Source organism: Ammospiza nelsoni, chromosome 21 (assembly GCF_027579445.1).
Source record: "Ammospiza nelsoni isolate bAmmNel1 chromosome 21, bAmmNel1.pri, whole genome shotgun sequence".
Lineage (NCBI taxonomy): Eukaryota > Metazoa > Chordata > Aves > Passeriformes > Passerellidae > Ammospiza > Ammospiza nelsoni.
Window position 1 is genome coordinate 7,327,078 of NC_080653.1, and position 18,157 is coordinate 7,345,234.

Here is an 18,157-nt window from a genome sequence, read left to right on the forward strand (position 1 = left end):
TAAGGAAGTGTGTCCCTTTCAAGCTGGCATGCCAGCTCATCAGCATATCTATAGCTCCAGACCAGCCTGGCACCAGCTGCCTCTTCCTGTGGAGGGAATATTTGCCATAAAATGCACAAGCAGGATGTTTTCAGATGAAACAGGGAGTGAAAGAAGAAAAATCATGGATGATAGAAATGGAAAAGGGTTTTAGGGGCACTGCAGTGATGCAGAATGGAAAAAGAAAACCCCTGATGGCCTATCCACTATCTGCACAGATCTGTCAGCTGTTTTTGAAGATGCCAGAGCTATGAACCTCACCAAAAGAGCCAGTGAGGAGTTGGGGAGCTCAGCTGGGTTACACAGCAGCATGGCAAGAGCTACCAGCATCCCCCCAGGAGCTGTGTGTGCCCAGCCATAACTGTGTCAGATGTTATTTACAACAGGGAGGAGGTGTGAACAGGGCTTCCCAAGAGATTTCCTCCAGCCCTGAGGGAAGTTTACAAACAAGGACAAATAGCAGCAGCAAATAACAGGCAGCATTTTTTACCCCCCAAGCTCTTGCTGGGGGTGGGCATGTCCTTGGCAGCAAAATGGGAGCAGACAGCCTGTAACTGGCATCCTTGGGTGTGAACCTGGGTGAACAATTTGAGTCTGCAGTTAAAGCTCATGAGAGCAAGTGCCTGCAGACAGGAGCATTCAGAGAAAGGAGCCTTTGATGGGGCAGGAACAGCAAAGTGTGGAGCTTCCTTTTCAGCACATTCCCTCCTTTGCTGCTCGTCTTTCTAGGGCTTCCTGAGGGCCCACTGTTTGCAAATCAAAACATGAAGTGAAATCCATGCCCTCCTCCCAGCTCTTGGGAAGCAGGAAATCCCAGGGTCTTCATCAAACACTTGCAAGCCTGAACTGCCTCCTCACCTCCCACTCCAGCCCTGCTTAGTCCCTCCAGCCTCCCTGGCTGATGGCAATGGCACCCCCAGCCCCAGGACACCCCATCAGGAGGGGCACAGCCCAGCCACTCTGCCTGCAGTGATGCTTACTTAACAATTTCCATTATAAGACCTTGGTTTCAGTTCCTAAGAACTTTGCCAAACTTTAACCATTTAGGATGCAATCCTTCATGCCAAAAGCTTTCTTCGAGCTAAATTTATTGGGAAAATTTCCACTACAAAGGTTCAGCCATTTGCCAGAATGAGGTTAGGGAAAATATATTGTTCTCCTCAAGTTAAAAATTCTTTTGACCATTTCAGCAAAATCCCTAGCACCTTCACACTTGGAGCAGGAACCAGAAGTTTGGCAGGGGACAGCAGACGGGTCTGGGTGTGCCTTCTGCCATCTCCATCCTGCTTTGCCAAGGTGGGGGCCTATGGAAATTGGGGTGTTTGCTATCAGACAGCTCTCATGCCACTCTGAAAGCAGCAGCTGCTTCACCTGCTTGGACAGAATAAACCAAGCCAGGTGAGGCAGTGGGGAGGGAAAAGCAGGTGGGAAAGGAGGCTGAAGCAGCACAAGAGAGGCACAGCACAGCAGCCCCTTCTCCAGCCCCTCAGCGCTCTGCTGGCACCATCAGTGGCTGCTCTCCCAGAGGATCCCATCCCCACACATGCAGCATTCCTGGCATGGCAGAGCCTCGTGTGGTGCATCCAGACCCACGTGCCAGCCAAGGATCCCAGATGAGCTCAGCCTGGTTCCACGGGGGAGCTCGCTTTTCTGAAAACTATGGAAACTGAACAGAAACTACACATGCAGAAAAATCTCAGAACACCAGACTTGGAGGCATCTCTGCAGCTTCAAGTCAAGTCCATCGCACTTACTCACCATAAAGCTGTCCTAACGACACGTCACTTTTTCTCCCCTCAAGGTACCATTTTCAGTCAGCACAGAAAATTAACAGGCAGCAGAGACCCTCCTGCAGAGTGTTCTGATGTGCTGAAATGTGCATGTGTTCAATGAGCCTCAGGGCTGCAGGACCAGGTCATGGTTTGGGGGATTAAGATGGAGAACTTGATTCCATTCCTTGCCTTGGTCCTGAACTTTCAGGGAGATCCAGAAGTCCCCTTAACTCCTCCCAATGCATGTGCTCAGCTATTTTTGTGTCCCTGACTTGTTGGCTGGCTGGTGACACAGAGGGGATGGAATTTGCAGACACTGGGCAACTCTGCTTTGAAGGATTCTCTTTTTAAGAGCACTCCATCTTTTGTATCTCAAGGTGGGCAGACAAGGGACTAGAAAATCTGGTATTTTCCTTAAGCTCAGTTCTCCATCAGTACCATGAAAAAAGGCACCCAAACCCAAGATTTCAGCATGCATTAGTGAGTTTACCATCCAATTATTTACACCTGAATCTTGTAGATTTTCCTATACTCCAAGTGGCACTGAGTACAACAATAACTCTTAATTAGTGGCTTCTCTGAAAAACTCCCATGAGAATGGAAAGAAATTTTATAAGCAAAAGGACAACAGGAAAATTGAGCCTGGGAGCTCTTTATCATCACCTTGTCTATCACAGGAGGCTTTGTGTGCCTTACACCACACCTGAAGTGCCACTGGGTGCAGCCTTTGAGGCTTGCTCTGTTTGAAAAAAACCCCTAAAAATGCTCCTCATGAAGATACAGCCAGATTCACCACCCAGACCTCTGGTGGTGAATGAGGACTGTGGTCTTTTGTGGAAATTTGGAAGAAGTTCAGCTGCGGGCGGTGCCACGCAAAGGGAGGTTCTCAGGTGGAACAACCCCTAAAAATGCTCCTCATGAAGACACAGCCAGATTCACCCTCCAGAGCTCTGATGGTGGATGGGGACTGTGGTCTTCTGTGGAAATTTGGAAGAAGTTCAGCTGCCAGTGGTGCCACACAAAGGGAGGTTCTCAGGTGGAAACAACCCCCAAAAATGCTCCTCATGAAGACACAGCCAGATTCACCCTCCAGACCTCTGGTGGTGAATGAGGGCTGTGGTATTCTGTGGAAATTTGGAAGAAGTTCAGCTGTGAGTGGTGCCATGCAAAGGGAGGTTCTCAGGTGGAACAACCCCTAAAAAGCTCCTCATGAAGACACAGTCAGATTCACCCACCAGATCTCTGGTGGTGAATGAGGGCTGTGGTATTTTGTGGAAATTTGGAAGAAGTTCAGCTGCGGGCGGTGCCATGCAAAGGGAGGTTCTCAGGTGTCGAGCGAGCGATTCCCTGTGGGAAGGGCCGTGACCACAGGCACAAACCCACAGCACGCAGAGAAACCATTCCAGGAAGTTCAACATCCGAGCCCCCCTGTTAGAAAATATGATCTCAGTGCTCCAACAACTCGCATGGAGCCAGAGCCTCGGCTCCCAGCGCACGTGCGGGCTCACACAGGCGATGGAGCACTCGGCAACTAAAGAGCCTCAGCCCTCCACATTCAAACACATCACACTTTTATGCCAAATGCCTCTTTTCCCCCATGGTTTGAGATAGGATTGGCACAACTGTGATATTCCCTGCAGCTCCCGTTGGCCATACAGATGGAAAGGCTGTGCTGGGGGTTGGTGGGCTGGCCATGGGGTGCCCCAGCACCCCTTTTGTTTGCTGCTGTGTCTCCTGGCAGGAGGACACAAGGGAGCTGCAGGCTCCAGCGCTGTTTCCTGCAGAGATTTGAAAACCTGTTGCAGTTCCAAAGCGAGCTTCGATTTCACTGTGACCAGCAGCTCGGAGACTCATAGTTACTATACAGCCGAATAAAATATTTTTTCATAAATTTAACGCCAGCATGTCTGTGTTTGGAAACTTTGAAAATCCATGTTGTATGGTTTACTGCACTGGAAAAGGTGCCAACAGAGTTTCAAAGGAAGGGAAGTGTATAACTGTTTCCTTTCAAATGTATTTTCCAATGGGATCCATTGAGGGAAAAGGCTGGAACTAACTAAAACATTATTAAAAACTGTTATGAAAAGAGACAGAGAGATGGAAAAAGATAGACAAAAACTCCAATACACAGCCGAAAGGGAGGGAGGGAGACAGGCGGCAAGAAAGGGGATATGGGCAGAAAGACACTTTGGGTGGGGAAAATGGGGCGAGACGGAGAGTTTTAACTGGCAGTCACCCTTCGTGGTTTCATATTGTTGCAGATCAATTGATCAGGATTTCAAGTGCTGCTGGCCCGGTGGCACAAGGCGAACCACAGAGTTGGCTGCGAGCGCAGCCCTCGCGAACTGCTGACCTTCAGTTTTCAAACCAAAAATATTCCTTGGGAAACGGTTACACCAGGTCCCAGCCCCGAGGCTGCCAAGCAAAAAACAAGCACTACGGACCTGAAGGAACGCCCCGAGTAACTTACACCAAAGCAACAAGCAGGGCTAGTAGCCTGAAGTAACTCCCTGGTGTGACTCAAGCGGCAGGAACCGCGCGTGACATGTGTGCAGAGGGGCTTGGCTCTTCCGTCCTCCCGGAGCGGGGAGTTCTCCAATCACCCTCCGTCGGGATGAGCGTCGGCCCTCAAGCCGCTCCCGCTCCCTTGGCCACGCTCAAGCTGCTCCAACCAAGCCTATAAATACCAAAGCCATCGGGTCCATATAGTGCAGTCACAGCCTGATTCCAAACCACCGCTCCGGCTCCAGGCGCAGCCCTGGGTTTGCTGCCCTGCGAGCAAAGGGGGAGCCAAAAGGGGCTGAGAATGCACGTTTTGTCAAAGGCTTCAGTGCCCTAGCCATCAGGAGGCTGCCAGGGTCGGGGCTGGATCTCTGTTGCTCTGCCAGGCTTCAAAGAGCCAGGCCGGGAGTGGGCAGAGCTTGGCGAGCGCCTGCAGAGCTCCAGGCCTGTGGTTCCACGGGGTGTAGTAACCCTGGGCTGTAGCACACATGTCGAGGGATGAGGGGAAAAAAATAAACAGACAGACAAAAGAATGAGGATGCTCTGCCAATTCCAATTGTGCAGCTTTTATTTTAAATGCTTATCAAGCTGAGAAAGAGCAGAGTTCTTGGAAAACAAGGTTTCCTTTCTTCCCATGCCAGTGTCAAACACCCTCAAGGACGGGTACAGCACAGGCGCTCGCTGCCGGCCGCCCTCTCCGCAGCCGCCATCCCGTCCCGTCCCACCCGCCTCGGGAAGGGTTTCCAGCTCACAGCCCTGGTGTTTCTGGTAAAAAGATCTCTCTATGATTTTTTTTTTTTTTACTATATATATATATATATATATATATATATGCATGTGTATGAATTTTTTTTTATTAATCTCCAATCTGGCTGGGTTCAAATTATGGCCAATTACCCACCAACACTTCTCGCTAATAAAATAAATTTTTACGGGCCCTAATTACTGCTTTCGCTGAACTGCTCTACAGGAAGCAGAGAGGCTGTGGCTCTCCAGACGGCAGCAGCAGCCGACAGGAAAGCTACGGCGAGGAGCCCGTGAGTGAACAGAGGGGATGGAGGGGGAGCGCGGCGCGTGTGCCATGCGCACGGCGCTGGCCCGGCCGTCAGCCCCCGTCAGCCAATGCACCCACCACCTGTGACGCAGGGCTGCTGCTGCTGGGGACAGGAGTGACGGCCGCAGCTCCACGGACGCGAGAAGGAGGGGAAATCGTGTTTGGAAAGGGCTGCATCAATCACACGTGACGGAGAGGCTGAGCCGCCTCCCAGCGCGGCACAGGGGTCCCCCCGCAAGCAGCGCACAGGGGAGGCGGCTTCTCAAGCCCAGCGCCCACCTTTGGTTCTCTCTGTTCCAATCGCAGCTAATTGAAGGAGACACAAATAGCAGGAAGGCAGAAAATCCCTCTGAGAACGCGAAGCATCCAGCCTGCTCCCTGCCACACACACACACACACACACACGCTGCTGCCTGCCAGCACAGCGCAGCCCCAAGGGGTTCCCGGGTGTGACAAATGAGCAGAACCCACCGGGTGACTGCAGCCCGCAGCCCGTCCTGCCTGAACCCCGCTGCTCCGGGGGAAGCAGGGAGAGCAGAGCTGCTGTTCTCCGTCAGGGAACACCCTCCGAGGCAGGAAAGCCGTGGCAAAACCACCGGCTGCTGGAGCCCTCCGGAGCGCGGCTGCCACGCAGGTATCCCGGCTCAGCTGGGGAAACGCGGCTCTGCAAGATTAATTAATTTTTTTTTCCCCTTTCTTAACCGGGATTACACTAATTTCCAAAGCCTAATGGAGTCCAGCTGTGATGGGGAGGCAACGCTGCAGTAGTACAAAGACCTTTGCACGTTGGTGCAAACTTGCACAATGCTCAGCATACACACACACACACACAAAGCCCTATAAAAAGGATGCACTGCAGCGGGATATTTTTAGTCTTGACAATACAGCCCTAAAAATACGACTTTGCTAATACATCACTACAGAAATATTCCCAGTGTCCATTCAGGAACGGTTTAAAACATTTATTTTTGTTTCCTTGTGCAATGGTCAGAGAGGAGGGAGAAAATAGAAACTCATTGATAAGAGGAAACGAGAGAGACATGAAAAATTGAAAACTACCTAAAAGCTCATGGAGAGGTTTATTTTATTAGTTCTTAATAAATATCTTGCAGATTTCCTCAGGAAATACACCAGATCACATGTAAAATAGTTTGGTACTGATGTCAACTGTGTCAGCATATGAAATCTATTAGGGTGAAGCCACAGCAGGGTGATCAGCGTGCTGAAAAACTGCACGGCACTGAGGCAAGGGGGGGTGGGGGGAATCTCACGGCCCTTCCAAATTCTTCGAGAGGTAAAAAAGTCAGCCAAGACGCAGAGAGAGAGAAAAAAAGATCCCACATCCTGCTTTGCGCTGCCAGCAATGTGAAGTGCCCAGAGATTAATTCTATGTCTGGCCTGGAAATGTGACTTTAAAGCATTGGAGGGAGCGGGGAGGAGGAGGAGGAGAGAGCAACGAGAAGGCCAGGAGGACCGGGACTGGCACCGTGCCACCGACCCCCCTCCCGTCCTTCCCAAGCCGTGTTTCAACGTAGACAGCAGTAAAGCCCAACAGACGGCAGCTCCCGGGGCTGCCAGGGCCTCGCACCAGCTGGGGCGCGTCTCCCGCTCCCCGTGCAGATGGGTTTGGGAGCATCACTTCCTCTGCGCTGCTTTCCGAGCCACCCGCGCCCATGTGGCCGCCTTTGGCCGCTCTCCGCCGCGGCCCCGAGCGCGCCTGGGGCCCCCCGGGCGGGCGGGACGGACGAGCTGCTCGGCTCCCAGCACCAGGCACGAGGGTTGTCAGCCCTTGGCTCCTCGGGCTGAAGGGTTTATGCTGTTCCCAACCCGCCTTTGGCAGCCGGAGCCTCCTTCTCCATCCCCTGTGCCATTAGCCGGGGAGCAGGCGCTGCTTTCGCAAGACGCCCCAGCTCTGCTGCTGGGGCTGGCAGAGAAGCACCACGAGTTCACTGAGCCAGGGTCAGGGGGCCAGATGATCCCAGGAGGGATGGGAGAAGGGGGAATGGAGAAACTCCACAGCCAAACCCATCCCCGTCGGGTATATTCTTCCCATTCCACAGTGATGTGCTCCTGGCTGCTTCTCTGGGGTGGGACTTGAGAGACCCAGGGCAGACAAATCACTTGTGCCCTCTGTGTGTCACCTACCAGCCAGCCCTAAGGCCACCACAGCCACACCAATCAGCATTAAAAATGACCCTTCCATTAGAGATGGGCCATGTTCCTTCAGGGCTGGCACTCAGCTGGGGTTAAACTGTCCTGGTCAGTGAAGCTGGAGTGAGCATCACACAGCCAGGGTGACACCTGAAGGTCACACCTTCCTCCTCCTGACTGTCACTTAGCAGAGGCAGAGCCAGCTCTGTGCTGCCAAGAACCCAGTGCAGGGCACACACAGCCTAATTTGGGAAAATAAAAGATCCCCACACCTAAACCTGGATTGGGTCAGCTCCTCAGACACTCAAGAGCAGAAACAGCCTCGGCTGTGCTGCCATTCCTGATCTCAACATTAAGGCAAGAAGAGACCCCAACAAGCTCCCCTAGCTCTGGGCACAGCATTCCCAGAGGGAGTGCAGCCCGTGAAAAGAGGAAGGCAGGATGGAGCTGGCAGGGGATGAGGCTGTGGGGCAGCCCCTGGGAAGGAACTGCCCTCACTGAGCTGGCAGGCTGCACCCAAACCTGCACAGGGCACGGGGCGGGCAGCCCCCCCTGCCTACACCTGGAAGGTTATAAAACAGCCCCTCAAGCTCAATCAGGAGTTTTACAACTTCACAAAGCAGCATAATTAGCCTAATTATACAGTGTTCTCTCAGAGAATTAAACAGAAATACAGTAATTGACTTGGTGCTACTTAAAAGCATGAGGAAATCAAAGGTGCAAGGCACATTAAAGAATCAGAAATATCTCTTCAAAAGCAAAAGGACTTCCTGTCACGCTGCAAACATCTAAGGCTTCACCAAAGCTGCTGCACCTGGTGCACCTCACTCTGCCTGGCACCCCTCTTTCTCCACCACCAAACCTGGGAAGATGCAGAGACCTGGGCAGCTGCCTGAGCACCTCCTCTTGTTCCACAGCAGGACAGACAAACACAGTGTGCCACTGCTCCATTTCCTGCCTTTCATTTTACACAGCAACGCTGCTTCTTCATCCAAATAGGGTCTGGACTCTGTGTTTGCAGAGCTGGCCATGCCTTGGAACCACAGCAAAGCCTCTCCAACCTCACCTCACCTGTCACTGATTGTCCTGATTTGCTGCTTGGGCTGCTGAAGCTTGGCTCTAAAGCAGACTCAGGCTTTGTGTTTACAAATCATTTCCCCTCGATTTGTTGCCCTGAAATGAGATCCTGCTATCACCTAATGGAACAGCTTCAAGGGCAGATGTAAGGATGTGCTTGTGTGACAGGCAGACCAGGCAGAACCCCCAGCAAGCTCATCTAACACCACTTGATGTGGACTTTGCTGCACTTGAGCTGGAGGGCAGGAGTGGAGAGTCTGACACACCAGCAAACGCTCAACTTTGCTGGAAACCTTTCCCTTCCCTGCCACAAAGCCGTGCTCAATCTTTTGCCTCCCAAGCCAAGGTCTAGATTTCAGAAACCTGAACTGCCAGTGGAAATTCCCTGCAGCGCGTTGATTATTGCATCTCCTGCTGGCACTTGTGGCAAGGGGAAAAAAAAGTCACATGGCTTTCTGGACACACGTTTCACTGAGGAGTCTTGCATCAGAGGGCAGAAGCCAGCAGCCAGGAAAATAACTCCAATTACGGTAAATAAATCCCCAAATATGTGACAATCTGCCTTTTAAACAGGAAACAGAGGGGAATAAGCAAAGGAAGACTTTGGTCTAAACATTGCTGCCACCAGCCTCAAGAGCCCGAGAGCAAGACTCTGAAGACACGAATTATTTTACCTGAACTTTACTGATGTGTCTCAAGTCCGAGACAGCTTCCTTCCCTGAAGGGAAAGGCGTTGACAGTTCCCAGCAACTGTGCCAACCTCCAACACTCCCAGTGGCTCAGAGGAGAAACCCTGGAGGGTCAGCTGCCATCTCTGGACACGTACGTGTCCCTCAGGAGGCTCAGCACAGGAAGCTGTGTGGCTCCTGAGATGAGCAATGCAGGTAGAACTCCCTGCACCACTTCAGCGCTTCCTCCTACTCACACACCTCAGGGTATGGGTTGTGTCTGGACACAGGGAGTAGCAGATATCACTAAATAACACTAAATTCAGTGTAAAAGCCCTTTGCAAAGGGAGTGGCATCAAAGAGCCAGCTCCCTCAGGAGCCTCAGTGCAAGGCAGGCAGCAAGGGGAAGGATGGACACCAGAATCAGCTAGCCCTCCTCTGAGTTTCCTCTCTGAAATACCACTCAAATGCAAAGCAAATACAAGCAGTAATGTGAAAGGAGGGGAAGGATAAATTAAACATCCAGTTCCTCCAAACTTAAGGCCTTGGGAAGTGTTATGTCTTAACACCACCTCACTAAAGACAGCACTGCCCAGTCCCAGAGGCAAAGTCACACAGCGACTCCAGGTGCAGCTGGAGATCTCAGTGCACACACCTCAGCCCACAACTGCTGTACATCAACCAAAGCCCCAGCATCCAGAGAAAGCCAGACGTCAAACTGCTCAACTCCAGCCTCCCTGCATCAAATGGGCTTTGCACTACAAGCTGAGCCCCCCAGGCAGGTGGAGGGACCTCAGGCTCTGCTCTCACCGGAGCACAGGGCTGCAGATGCTCAGCGTCCCCCTGGCACAGCCCTGCAATGTGACATCTTCATCACCCTCCTGGCTGCTTAGCCCAAAGGTGTCACAGCCCACAGCTGAAGTGTGTATTTACCACACAAAGAGGAGAATTCAGAGAAAAGAACTCAGTTTTGCACCCCAGATAGGGACACATCAAGTTGCTTCTGCTGCTATCTATAGCCAAAGGTTTATTAAGCTTTCTTTTGTGCCTAATTTTAAAACTCCACCAAACCAAGGCAGTTACCCACAGCACTGCTTTATTTTTAAACTCGGGCAAATGCACTGGACTCTCTTGCAGTCGATTACCCCCACCTTTTTGTCAGCTCCAACATGCAAGATGTGGTTAGAGCTTCACAAGAGGAGGTGGAGATGAGGCTGCCACAGGTGATCAGAAGGTGCTTCCTCTGAGCCCTCTGATGCTGCAGTCAGCTCTTTGAGCAGAGCTGGGTCCGAGCGGCACAAACCAGCCCGTGGCAATGGTCAGAGCTGAGGCAGACACCACCAGCCTCTGCATCATCTCTAGGGATATTTTAAGGGTTCGGGCTGCAAGGCTGAGCAGGTGCGGTCAGCAAAGCGAGACCCGCCGTGTCCGGCACAGGGCTGTGAGGAGGGTGGAATGGCAGCAGAGCTGGCTGCTGGTAACCACAGCACAGCCTCACCTCAGAGCTCTGACCTCCCCAGTGATAACAGAAAGTCCTGGACCTGCTTAAGAGCTGCAGGGGATTTGCACTGACCTACAGATCTTTCCTTGCGTGTATCAAGATTTGGGCAAGATCCGCATCTTAAACTGGTGTCAGTGCTCAAGGAGCAAGCAGGGCCACGTGCCTTAGCAAACCTTGCACAGGCTGCAGTCACAGCTGTGTGGCAGCAGCTCCTCTCTGAGCCAGGCAGAGTCTCTCCAACCCCTGCAGCACTGACCTGCTTGGCCCAGGTCTCAGGACCAGTGTGGCAAAAGCCACAGACAGTGCTCGGAAGCTGCTGCTGTGAAACCTCCGTTTCCGCACGAGCCTTCAGGGTGTCCCAGCTGACGCCACCTTGCACAGAGAACCTGACCCTGTTCCACTCAAGAAGACAGACCCAGGGTGTGCAGAGCAAAGCTCAGCCTGCCCCTGCCACACTGAGCCCTCCTCACAACCCACATGCCAGGGCACAAGAAGCAGTTTTTCCTCCTTGGCAGAGCAGATGCCCCGTGCACAGCTCACCCTGCCCAAACTGTCCCTTTCCACTTCCCCAATCCTCAGCTAAAGCAACACACTTGGCCAGACCCTCCTTGTGCCTCTGTGCCCTGACTCTGCTCGGCCCTGGGGGATGCAACTTCATTCCCTACATGTGCTGAGGATGCACATATGGCAGCCCCCTCCTCTCTCCACTTCCACCTAAGCCCGACCTCCTAACAACCTCCACACTGCACAACTCCACCGGCCCAGAGTGCCAGAAGGCATCCAGGTGCTGCAGCCTGATGCTTCACACCCACAGCCAGGCAAATTTGCTGGGATTTCCGGGAAGTGTCTCTAGGGTGCCCCGTGCTGCTGCACCCCCACCTTGGTGTGTGCTTGTTTGGAATGCAGGGCTGTCAGGGGGGAGTTTGGGGGGAGAGGGGAAGTTATTCTGGTGGTGGCCTATGAATAACATCCAGTGATTTATAGGAAGTATAATCCAATAATACAGTAAAATAAAACAGTGTGTCTGAGATGGGTTTGATTCCAGGAATTATAAAACAAATTATTAAAGAGAGAGAGAAAGAAAAAAGCCTCAGAGAGGCCAGATTGGAGTAAATTGGGCACAGATGGGCTGGGAGGGGGTTCCTCTCTCTCCACTCACCGAGATGCCCCTGCCGCAAGCACGGCTTCAATTAGTCTTTTCAGAAACCAGAGTTTTATTTCCCCAAATTACAGAATTAAAAAAAAATTAAAATTCTTGGAGTGTTTGTGGTCGGGATAAAGGGATCCAAACTTCTCTGTGAGTTGGTTGTGCAGATGGCTACCAAACTGTTAAAATGGGCCACCCCACTATGGTCCCGCCCCAGCCAGAGCCCAGGATGGTCCAAAACACTGGCTGGTCACCTATGTCCCAGCCTGGGAAGCACCAGCAACTGCAAATCTCTGCCATGTCAAGTGGCCACCTCTCTGTGTCTCCTTCCCCTAGGGGGGCACTCCTTGCCCCATGGGTTTGAGGTCTGCAAGAAGCTTTTTCACACCTGAAGTGCTCCTGACAGGAGGCAGCCGGGTCAGTGGGACCCTCACTGGCTGCATGCCTCCCTGGACAAAGCAGGAACACACTGTTTGATGCTGAACAGCAGGGGATGCACTTCATGTGGGAATTCTTTGTCTTCCTCTGTCAGAGAAAACAACAGATCCAATTCATCTCCCAGGATCTTCCCAGTGCTGCCTGGCTGCACAGGCAGCTGAGACCAGCTCCAGCGTGCCTGGTGCTGTCCCTGGGGACAAGCACAGCTCAGCTGCACTGGGTACGGGCCACAGAGCCCTTCCTGTGCTCACCTGAGCCCTGGCACCCACTGCAGGGCTCAGGTAACCACAGCAGTGAGCTGCGTGGGAGGAGGATGTGAAATGCCACGTGCTGCTCACAGCTGGCTGGTTTTGAAACCAGTTTAAACACAGCACAAAAAAAGTCACCCTGTCAGAAGAGCACACGGTGACCTTGCGGTTGGTGTTGGGTGGTTTATGAAAAAGTGGCAGTGGCTGGGAGAAGAGACACAGAGGACATGTCACAAATCCTACAGGGGACACGTGCCAGGACAGGGCACCCCTGAGCGGTCATGACCAACCCACACCACAGCAAAAGAATAGGAGCAAAAAAGCAAAGAGCAGCAGATATGAACTATCATGCATGAGCCCCAATCTCCTGTGCTGTTCATATCCTCACTGAAGGTCTGGGACAGACCAAGCACAATCAAAAAATGGGAGAAACTGAGGTTGAGATAGGGCAGGACTGTGTTTGGTGCAAGCCTGAGGAAGATGGAGGACAGGTGCTAACCACAGCATTTATTTGTAAAGTTCCCTTTTTCTTAATACCTGACTCTTTACTTAAAAGTTCTTATTCAGGGGTTAAGAATTTTATAGAATTCCCCACATTGTGACTGTTATGCCAGTGACACCACACTGTGACCTCCAGCACCATTGGATCTCAGCACCAGGGATTTGTTACACACCAGACATGGAGCAACAAGCACATTTACAAATTTCTCAGGAGTAGCTGGGGCTCCAGAGACCTGGGAATACACAGCAGGGAAGAGAACACCCCCGGACAGCAGGGAAGAGAGGCTCAGACCTCCCTCCCAGCCCCAAACCCACAGATCTCCTCCTGCTACTGCACACACAGTGTCAGCCCCGTGAGATGGGAAGGACCCAGACACGCTCTGCTCCCAGATTTGCAGGAGGATTTCAGTAGGAGGAGATCTCCGGAGGCTGTTTGGTCCAAGTGCAAAGTTACATCCAAGCTCTGCGGAGTGGACACAGCCAAGCTCTGACTGCAGCCGGCTCCCCAGCAACGCTTCCTGGCAGTTTGGGATGCAGGCAGGGTGGGACTGCTGCTCCCACAGGCCCACAGGGGCGGCTCGGCCCCCGGGCTCCCCGCTGCCCCTGCTGCTGCTGCAGCACAGGGAGGTGACTCATGTGCTGGGAAATGGAAAGCCGGCAGCACCTTCCCGACAGCGTTCCTGCCGCGCTCCCCCAGGCCTCTGCCCACAGCAGCCTGGGGAGCGAGCCAGCGCCCTCGCTCCACGCAGGGGACTCCGAAACCCTTCCAACATTCCTGCCTTCCTTCCTTCAAAATTCCAGACCCTTTGCTGTTCTGCTTTTCATTTCCATCTGCACCCAGCTCTTCCCAGGATGGCAGCGTTGGCAGCGAGCCCGACCCGTGCTGTGCCAGCACTCGGCGTACGAGCGCTCCGAGACCACCGGGGCGTTTGTGCTGACAGCAGGGTTTGCTTTGCCAACACCACTCTCAGCGATATTTCAGGGTCACCAGAGCAAAGAGCCCTCAGGGAAATCCCCAAAGGGCCCTTGGCATCAGATGGCAGCCGTGGTGCCATCCGACCTGCAGGCATTCCAGGAGCTGCCACCTGCTCCGCACGCAGCCCGCGGGCCCGGGCAGGAACAGGTTTGCCTTCTCCAGAGATCCAAAAGCTGGGAGCAGCTGGCAGCTACCCACACAGGAGGCAGAAAACTCTGAGAATACTTATTTTTCATGAGATAAAAAGCACTCCCTCCGTCACTCACACACATCCACAACTCGGCTGTGGAGGGACGAGCTCAGCCCAGTGGTGTTAGAGCTGGGATTGCTTCCAGCTCTGCCATGGGGGCTTGCCATCCATCCCAGACAAATCCCATCCTCTGCTTCCCACCCGCCCCTGTCTGTGGCACAGACACCACTATTAATTCACCTACCAGGGGTATTATTAATATTATGAATATAATAATTACTGTCACGCAGAGGCATTTGCTTATAATCACAAAGTACTTTGCAGCTCAAAGATAAACACGCCATCACTGGCTGGCATCTGGCAGGCAGGCAGGGCACGGCTGCCTCACCAGTGGGACTGACAGCTCCCCCCAGGAGAGGAGAGTGCCTGCATGCAGCCACAGGAGCCACTTCCCAGCCCTCCAGCTGGTGCTGGTTTGCTCCATCAGCTGACCTTGGCCACTGACCACCAGCCTGAGCAGTGGCCAACTGGCTCACGAGGGAGGGATCTTCCAGCAGCAGCTCTCTGGGGCTCAGCCTGATCACCCACATGCTGGCCTTAGCTGAAATCCATCAGCTGGAGGCCTTCATATTTGGGATCTAAATCCCAAGGCACCAGGATGTGAAATGTTGCTTCCTCCCACCCAGGGAGAGCAGCCCCATCCCTTCTCCCCAACTCACAGCTCAGGCAGAGCTGGGTAGCTGCTGCTGAGTGTGTGTTGGAGGGGACACAGGGAAAAGTACAATCCCTGGAAGCATCATTTTAAACTCAGTAAAGAGGCTCTGGTTTGGTGGCACATTAAACTTGTCAATGGTAGAGACCATCCAGGCTGCTGGGTGGATGGAGGAAGTGAGAGGAGGAGAGTAGTTAACACTAGATCTGTGTTGTTCTCTGAATTACCACGGGGCACAAGCTCCAACCCAGTGTTTCAGAGAGTGGCATCACATCACCACCCACCTGCATGGACACAGGCAGACACAGCTGAGGCCTCTGAGACTGTCCCAGCCCTCCTGGTGCCAGCACAGGCACTGAGCAGGGCCCAGCTCCAACGCTGGGAAGGCAGAGCCACAAAGCAGCATTTTCCTTCTGTGCTGATGACTCAGGCTCCAGGGGGATGTGATGCCTCCTCACTCCTCAGACACCTCAGCCAGCTCCAAAGGCCCAGCCAAGGTCCCTTTGTGTTGACACCCACAGGCATCCAACCACCACTCCCACCTCCCCATCTGGTGTGTCCCCCACCCTTCTCCACGTGGGGAAAGGCTGATCCCCATCCAGCTTCCCCTCCAGCAGCACGTGGTACCTTTGGGCTGCGAGTTGTACACTGCAAACATGTTGATGGCCACGAGCTGCAGCATGCGGGTGCTTCCGATGGGAGGGGGGCTGTGCTGCAGCAGCACCTGGAACTCCCTCAGGACCTCCTCGGCCACGGCAGGGAAAGTCTCCATCCTGCAGACAGAGAGAGAGGCTCTAGAGAGCAGGCTGTGCCCTGAGATGAGTCTAGAGAGCAGGCTGTGCCCTGAGATGAGGGCTGGGAGGTGGGCACGGCACATCTCCTGGGGAAGGGGGAATCCCTGGGGTGCTGTCTCCCAGCCAGGAGCTGTGGGGAATGAAGGTGCAGGCTGCTTCCTTCGAGAGGGCAGTGAGGGATTGCTCTGTGATCGACAGGCAGCATTCTTTTGGCAGGAAAACACGGCCTTTATGAGTCATTTCTGACCAACCATTTTTTTCTACTGACTTCTACCAATCTGGGAGAGGTGCCAAGGGGCCAGCAGCTCACTTGGACCAGGAGCAGCCCATGGGACTCCCAAGGCTGCAGCAAAATGCACACACTGGTGCCACATTGCGGATGTGGCAATTCCAGTGCGTTGAACGCCGGCCAGAGCGTGCTTCCTCCAGAACTCCTCGCTGCAACATGGCACCGAGCCCTGTCTCCCCCAGGCTACACACTCTCCAGCACTGTGATTGAGCCCCTAAACTTCATCACTTCGAGCCCCACAGGACAGGGACTCTCTGCCTGGTGGAGCTGCTGACAGTGTCAAAGCTGGAGCGGGTCCCCGCAGCCGCTGTCGCGCGTCAGGACACGGCAGCCCGCGGCTGCGGGGCCACGCCTGGGGATGGGGTGAGCTTTCAACACCCCTCACAAGCGCCCACGGAAATCTGACACCTTTATCCTGCTCCTCATCGCTGAGGGAATCAGCTGAGGTCACTTATCAAAGCTGTTGGATCCTCAGCAAGCTCCCAGAAATTATTGCAAAGAGCGCAGTCAAACCCCAAAGATGACTGAGGTGTGGCTGCCCACAACAGTCCTCACCTGGTATCCCATGAAGACAATTTTATAACCAAGGAGCTGCCCAAAACCTTGGGAACTACTGAGGGGTGAGGTCCTCCAGTCCCACTGGCTCTTCTGCAGAGTTTGCTGTATTGATTGTTGTTCCTACACTAGAAAAACCACAGCCAGACCCAGCAGACTGAAATTCTTCCAGAAAGTGCCCACAGCAGTTATGAGTTGCATTATCAAGTGCCCACATGGCAGTGAGGGAGCCAAAACCCACAGAGGGTGAGGCATCTGGAGCTGGGGCAGGCGACCTCAGGGGCCTCCATAGCAATTTCCTCTATCTTCCCCCCAGGAGATTCAGATCTTGTGATATCACCACGGGCCAGATTAATGAGCCACTTCTGGTAACCCACACGGGCAATTTTGCTGGGCTTCCCCAACAGACTTCAGGACAGTGACAGTTTTATTTTTCAAGACAGAAATGGCTTTCTTCTTAGTCACATTTCATGGGTGCTTTTCATCACCTGGGTCTGCCTACCAGCAGGGTACCCTCTCCCTGGGCATTGTTTGCTGGAGCAATATAAAGTCTCTGTTACCTTCCCAAAAACATGGGCTGGAACAGTCTCCTTGTACTTTGTAGCTGTGCAGAATGGAGCAGGTCTGTCAGTACAAATGCACTGCTTTCCCTGCAAAAGGCAAGTTCCCTGTATTTGGGGCACAGCCAGAGAATTAGAGCAAACTGATTGCTTCTAAAGACTTCCTAATTTTGAGAAATCTCAGACCACATCCAGTGTATTCAGCAACATCCTCCTAGGGCAGACAGCACTCTGGGGATGGAGGAGCTCTTTGCAGGATGGGTTGTTGCTGAGGAGATGAAGATTATTGCCAAGGAATAACAACAAGAAGGAGTGAGGGCTTCCTTAGCTCCACCACCTGTGCTTTGATACCGCAGCACATCTGGAACAGCATGCAGTAACCCCACTGAGCTCAGAACCAGCAGGTCAGGAGCCGAGCGGAAGCTTTTAATAAATTGCTTACCTGTGGTTTTAGGAGCAAGAGTCCAATTAGGACAACATCATCTTTTCCATATTTTTTTCCAGATAAATCATCAGAGATCCTGCCCAAAAAGAACTTGGCTATTCCTCACCTTTTACCTATTTTAAGCACGGAAGCTGTTTAGCAGGGCTGGACGATTTTCTCTTCCTGTGTCATGGTATTACTTTCTAGTTCCCTTCTAAGTACTTCAGGGCATATTGTACCATTCAACATACTTGGGTTTTCTAAATGACTGTCCTGGGAAGCAACTGCCTGAAACGCTGCATCTTAATTTCACAAAAGCCTCAGGAGCCAAACGTGCAACTGATCTCTGCTACATCCCCATTAATCCCCTGCTGGCATCCGTTCAAGCGGAGCTCGACCGCGAGCGCGGCCCCACAGCGCCGGGGACCAGCAGCTCCCCGGATGCTCTGCCCTCCAGCACACACCCTGCACTTCCCAAACCCTCCCTGGGCTCTGGCGGCTCTCCTCCTCTTTCCCTGCAGGCAGGACACCCAGCTGTGCCTCCTCGCTGCAGGCCAGC

The 18,157-nt window shown here is 53.1% G+C and overlaps 1 protein-coding gene across 2 annotated transcripts in view; it reads right to left on the bottom strand.

The window, feature by feature from the left end:
* Positions 1 to 18,157, bottom strand: part of SMG6 (SMG6 nonsense mediated mRNA decay factor) — a 105,811-nt gene that overhangs the window by 63,086 nt on the left and 24,568 nt on the right. For both annotated transcript variants that reach the window (XM_059486966.1, XM_059486965.1), the window contains exon 10: positions 15,604 to 15,749. In XM_059486966.1, coding sequence (XP_059342949.1) covers positions 15,604 to 15,749 — 146 coding nt within the window. The remainder of the gene's footprint in view (positions 1 to 15,603; positions 15,750 to 18,157) is intronic.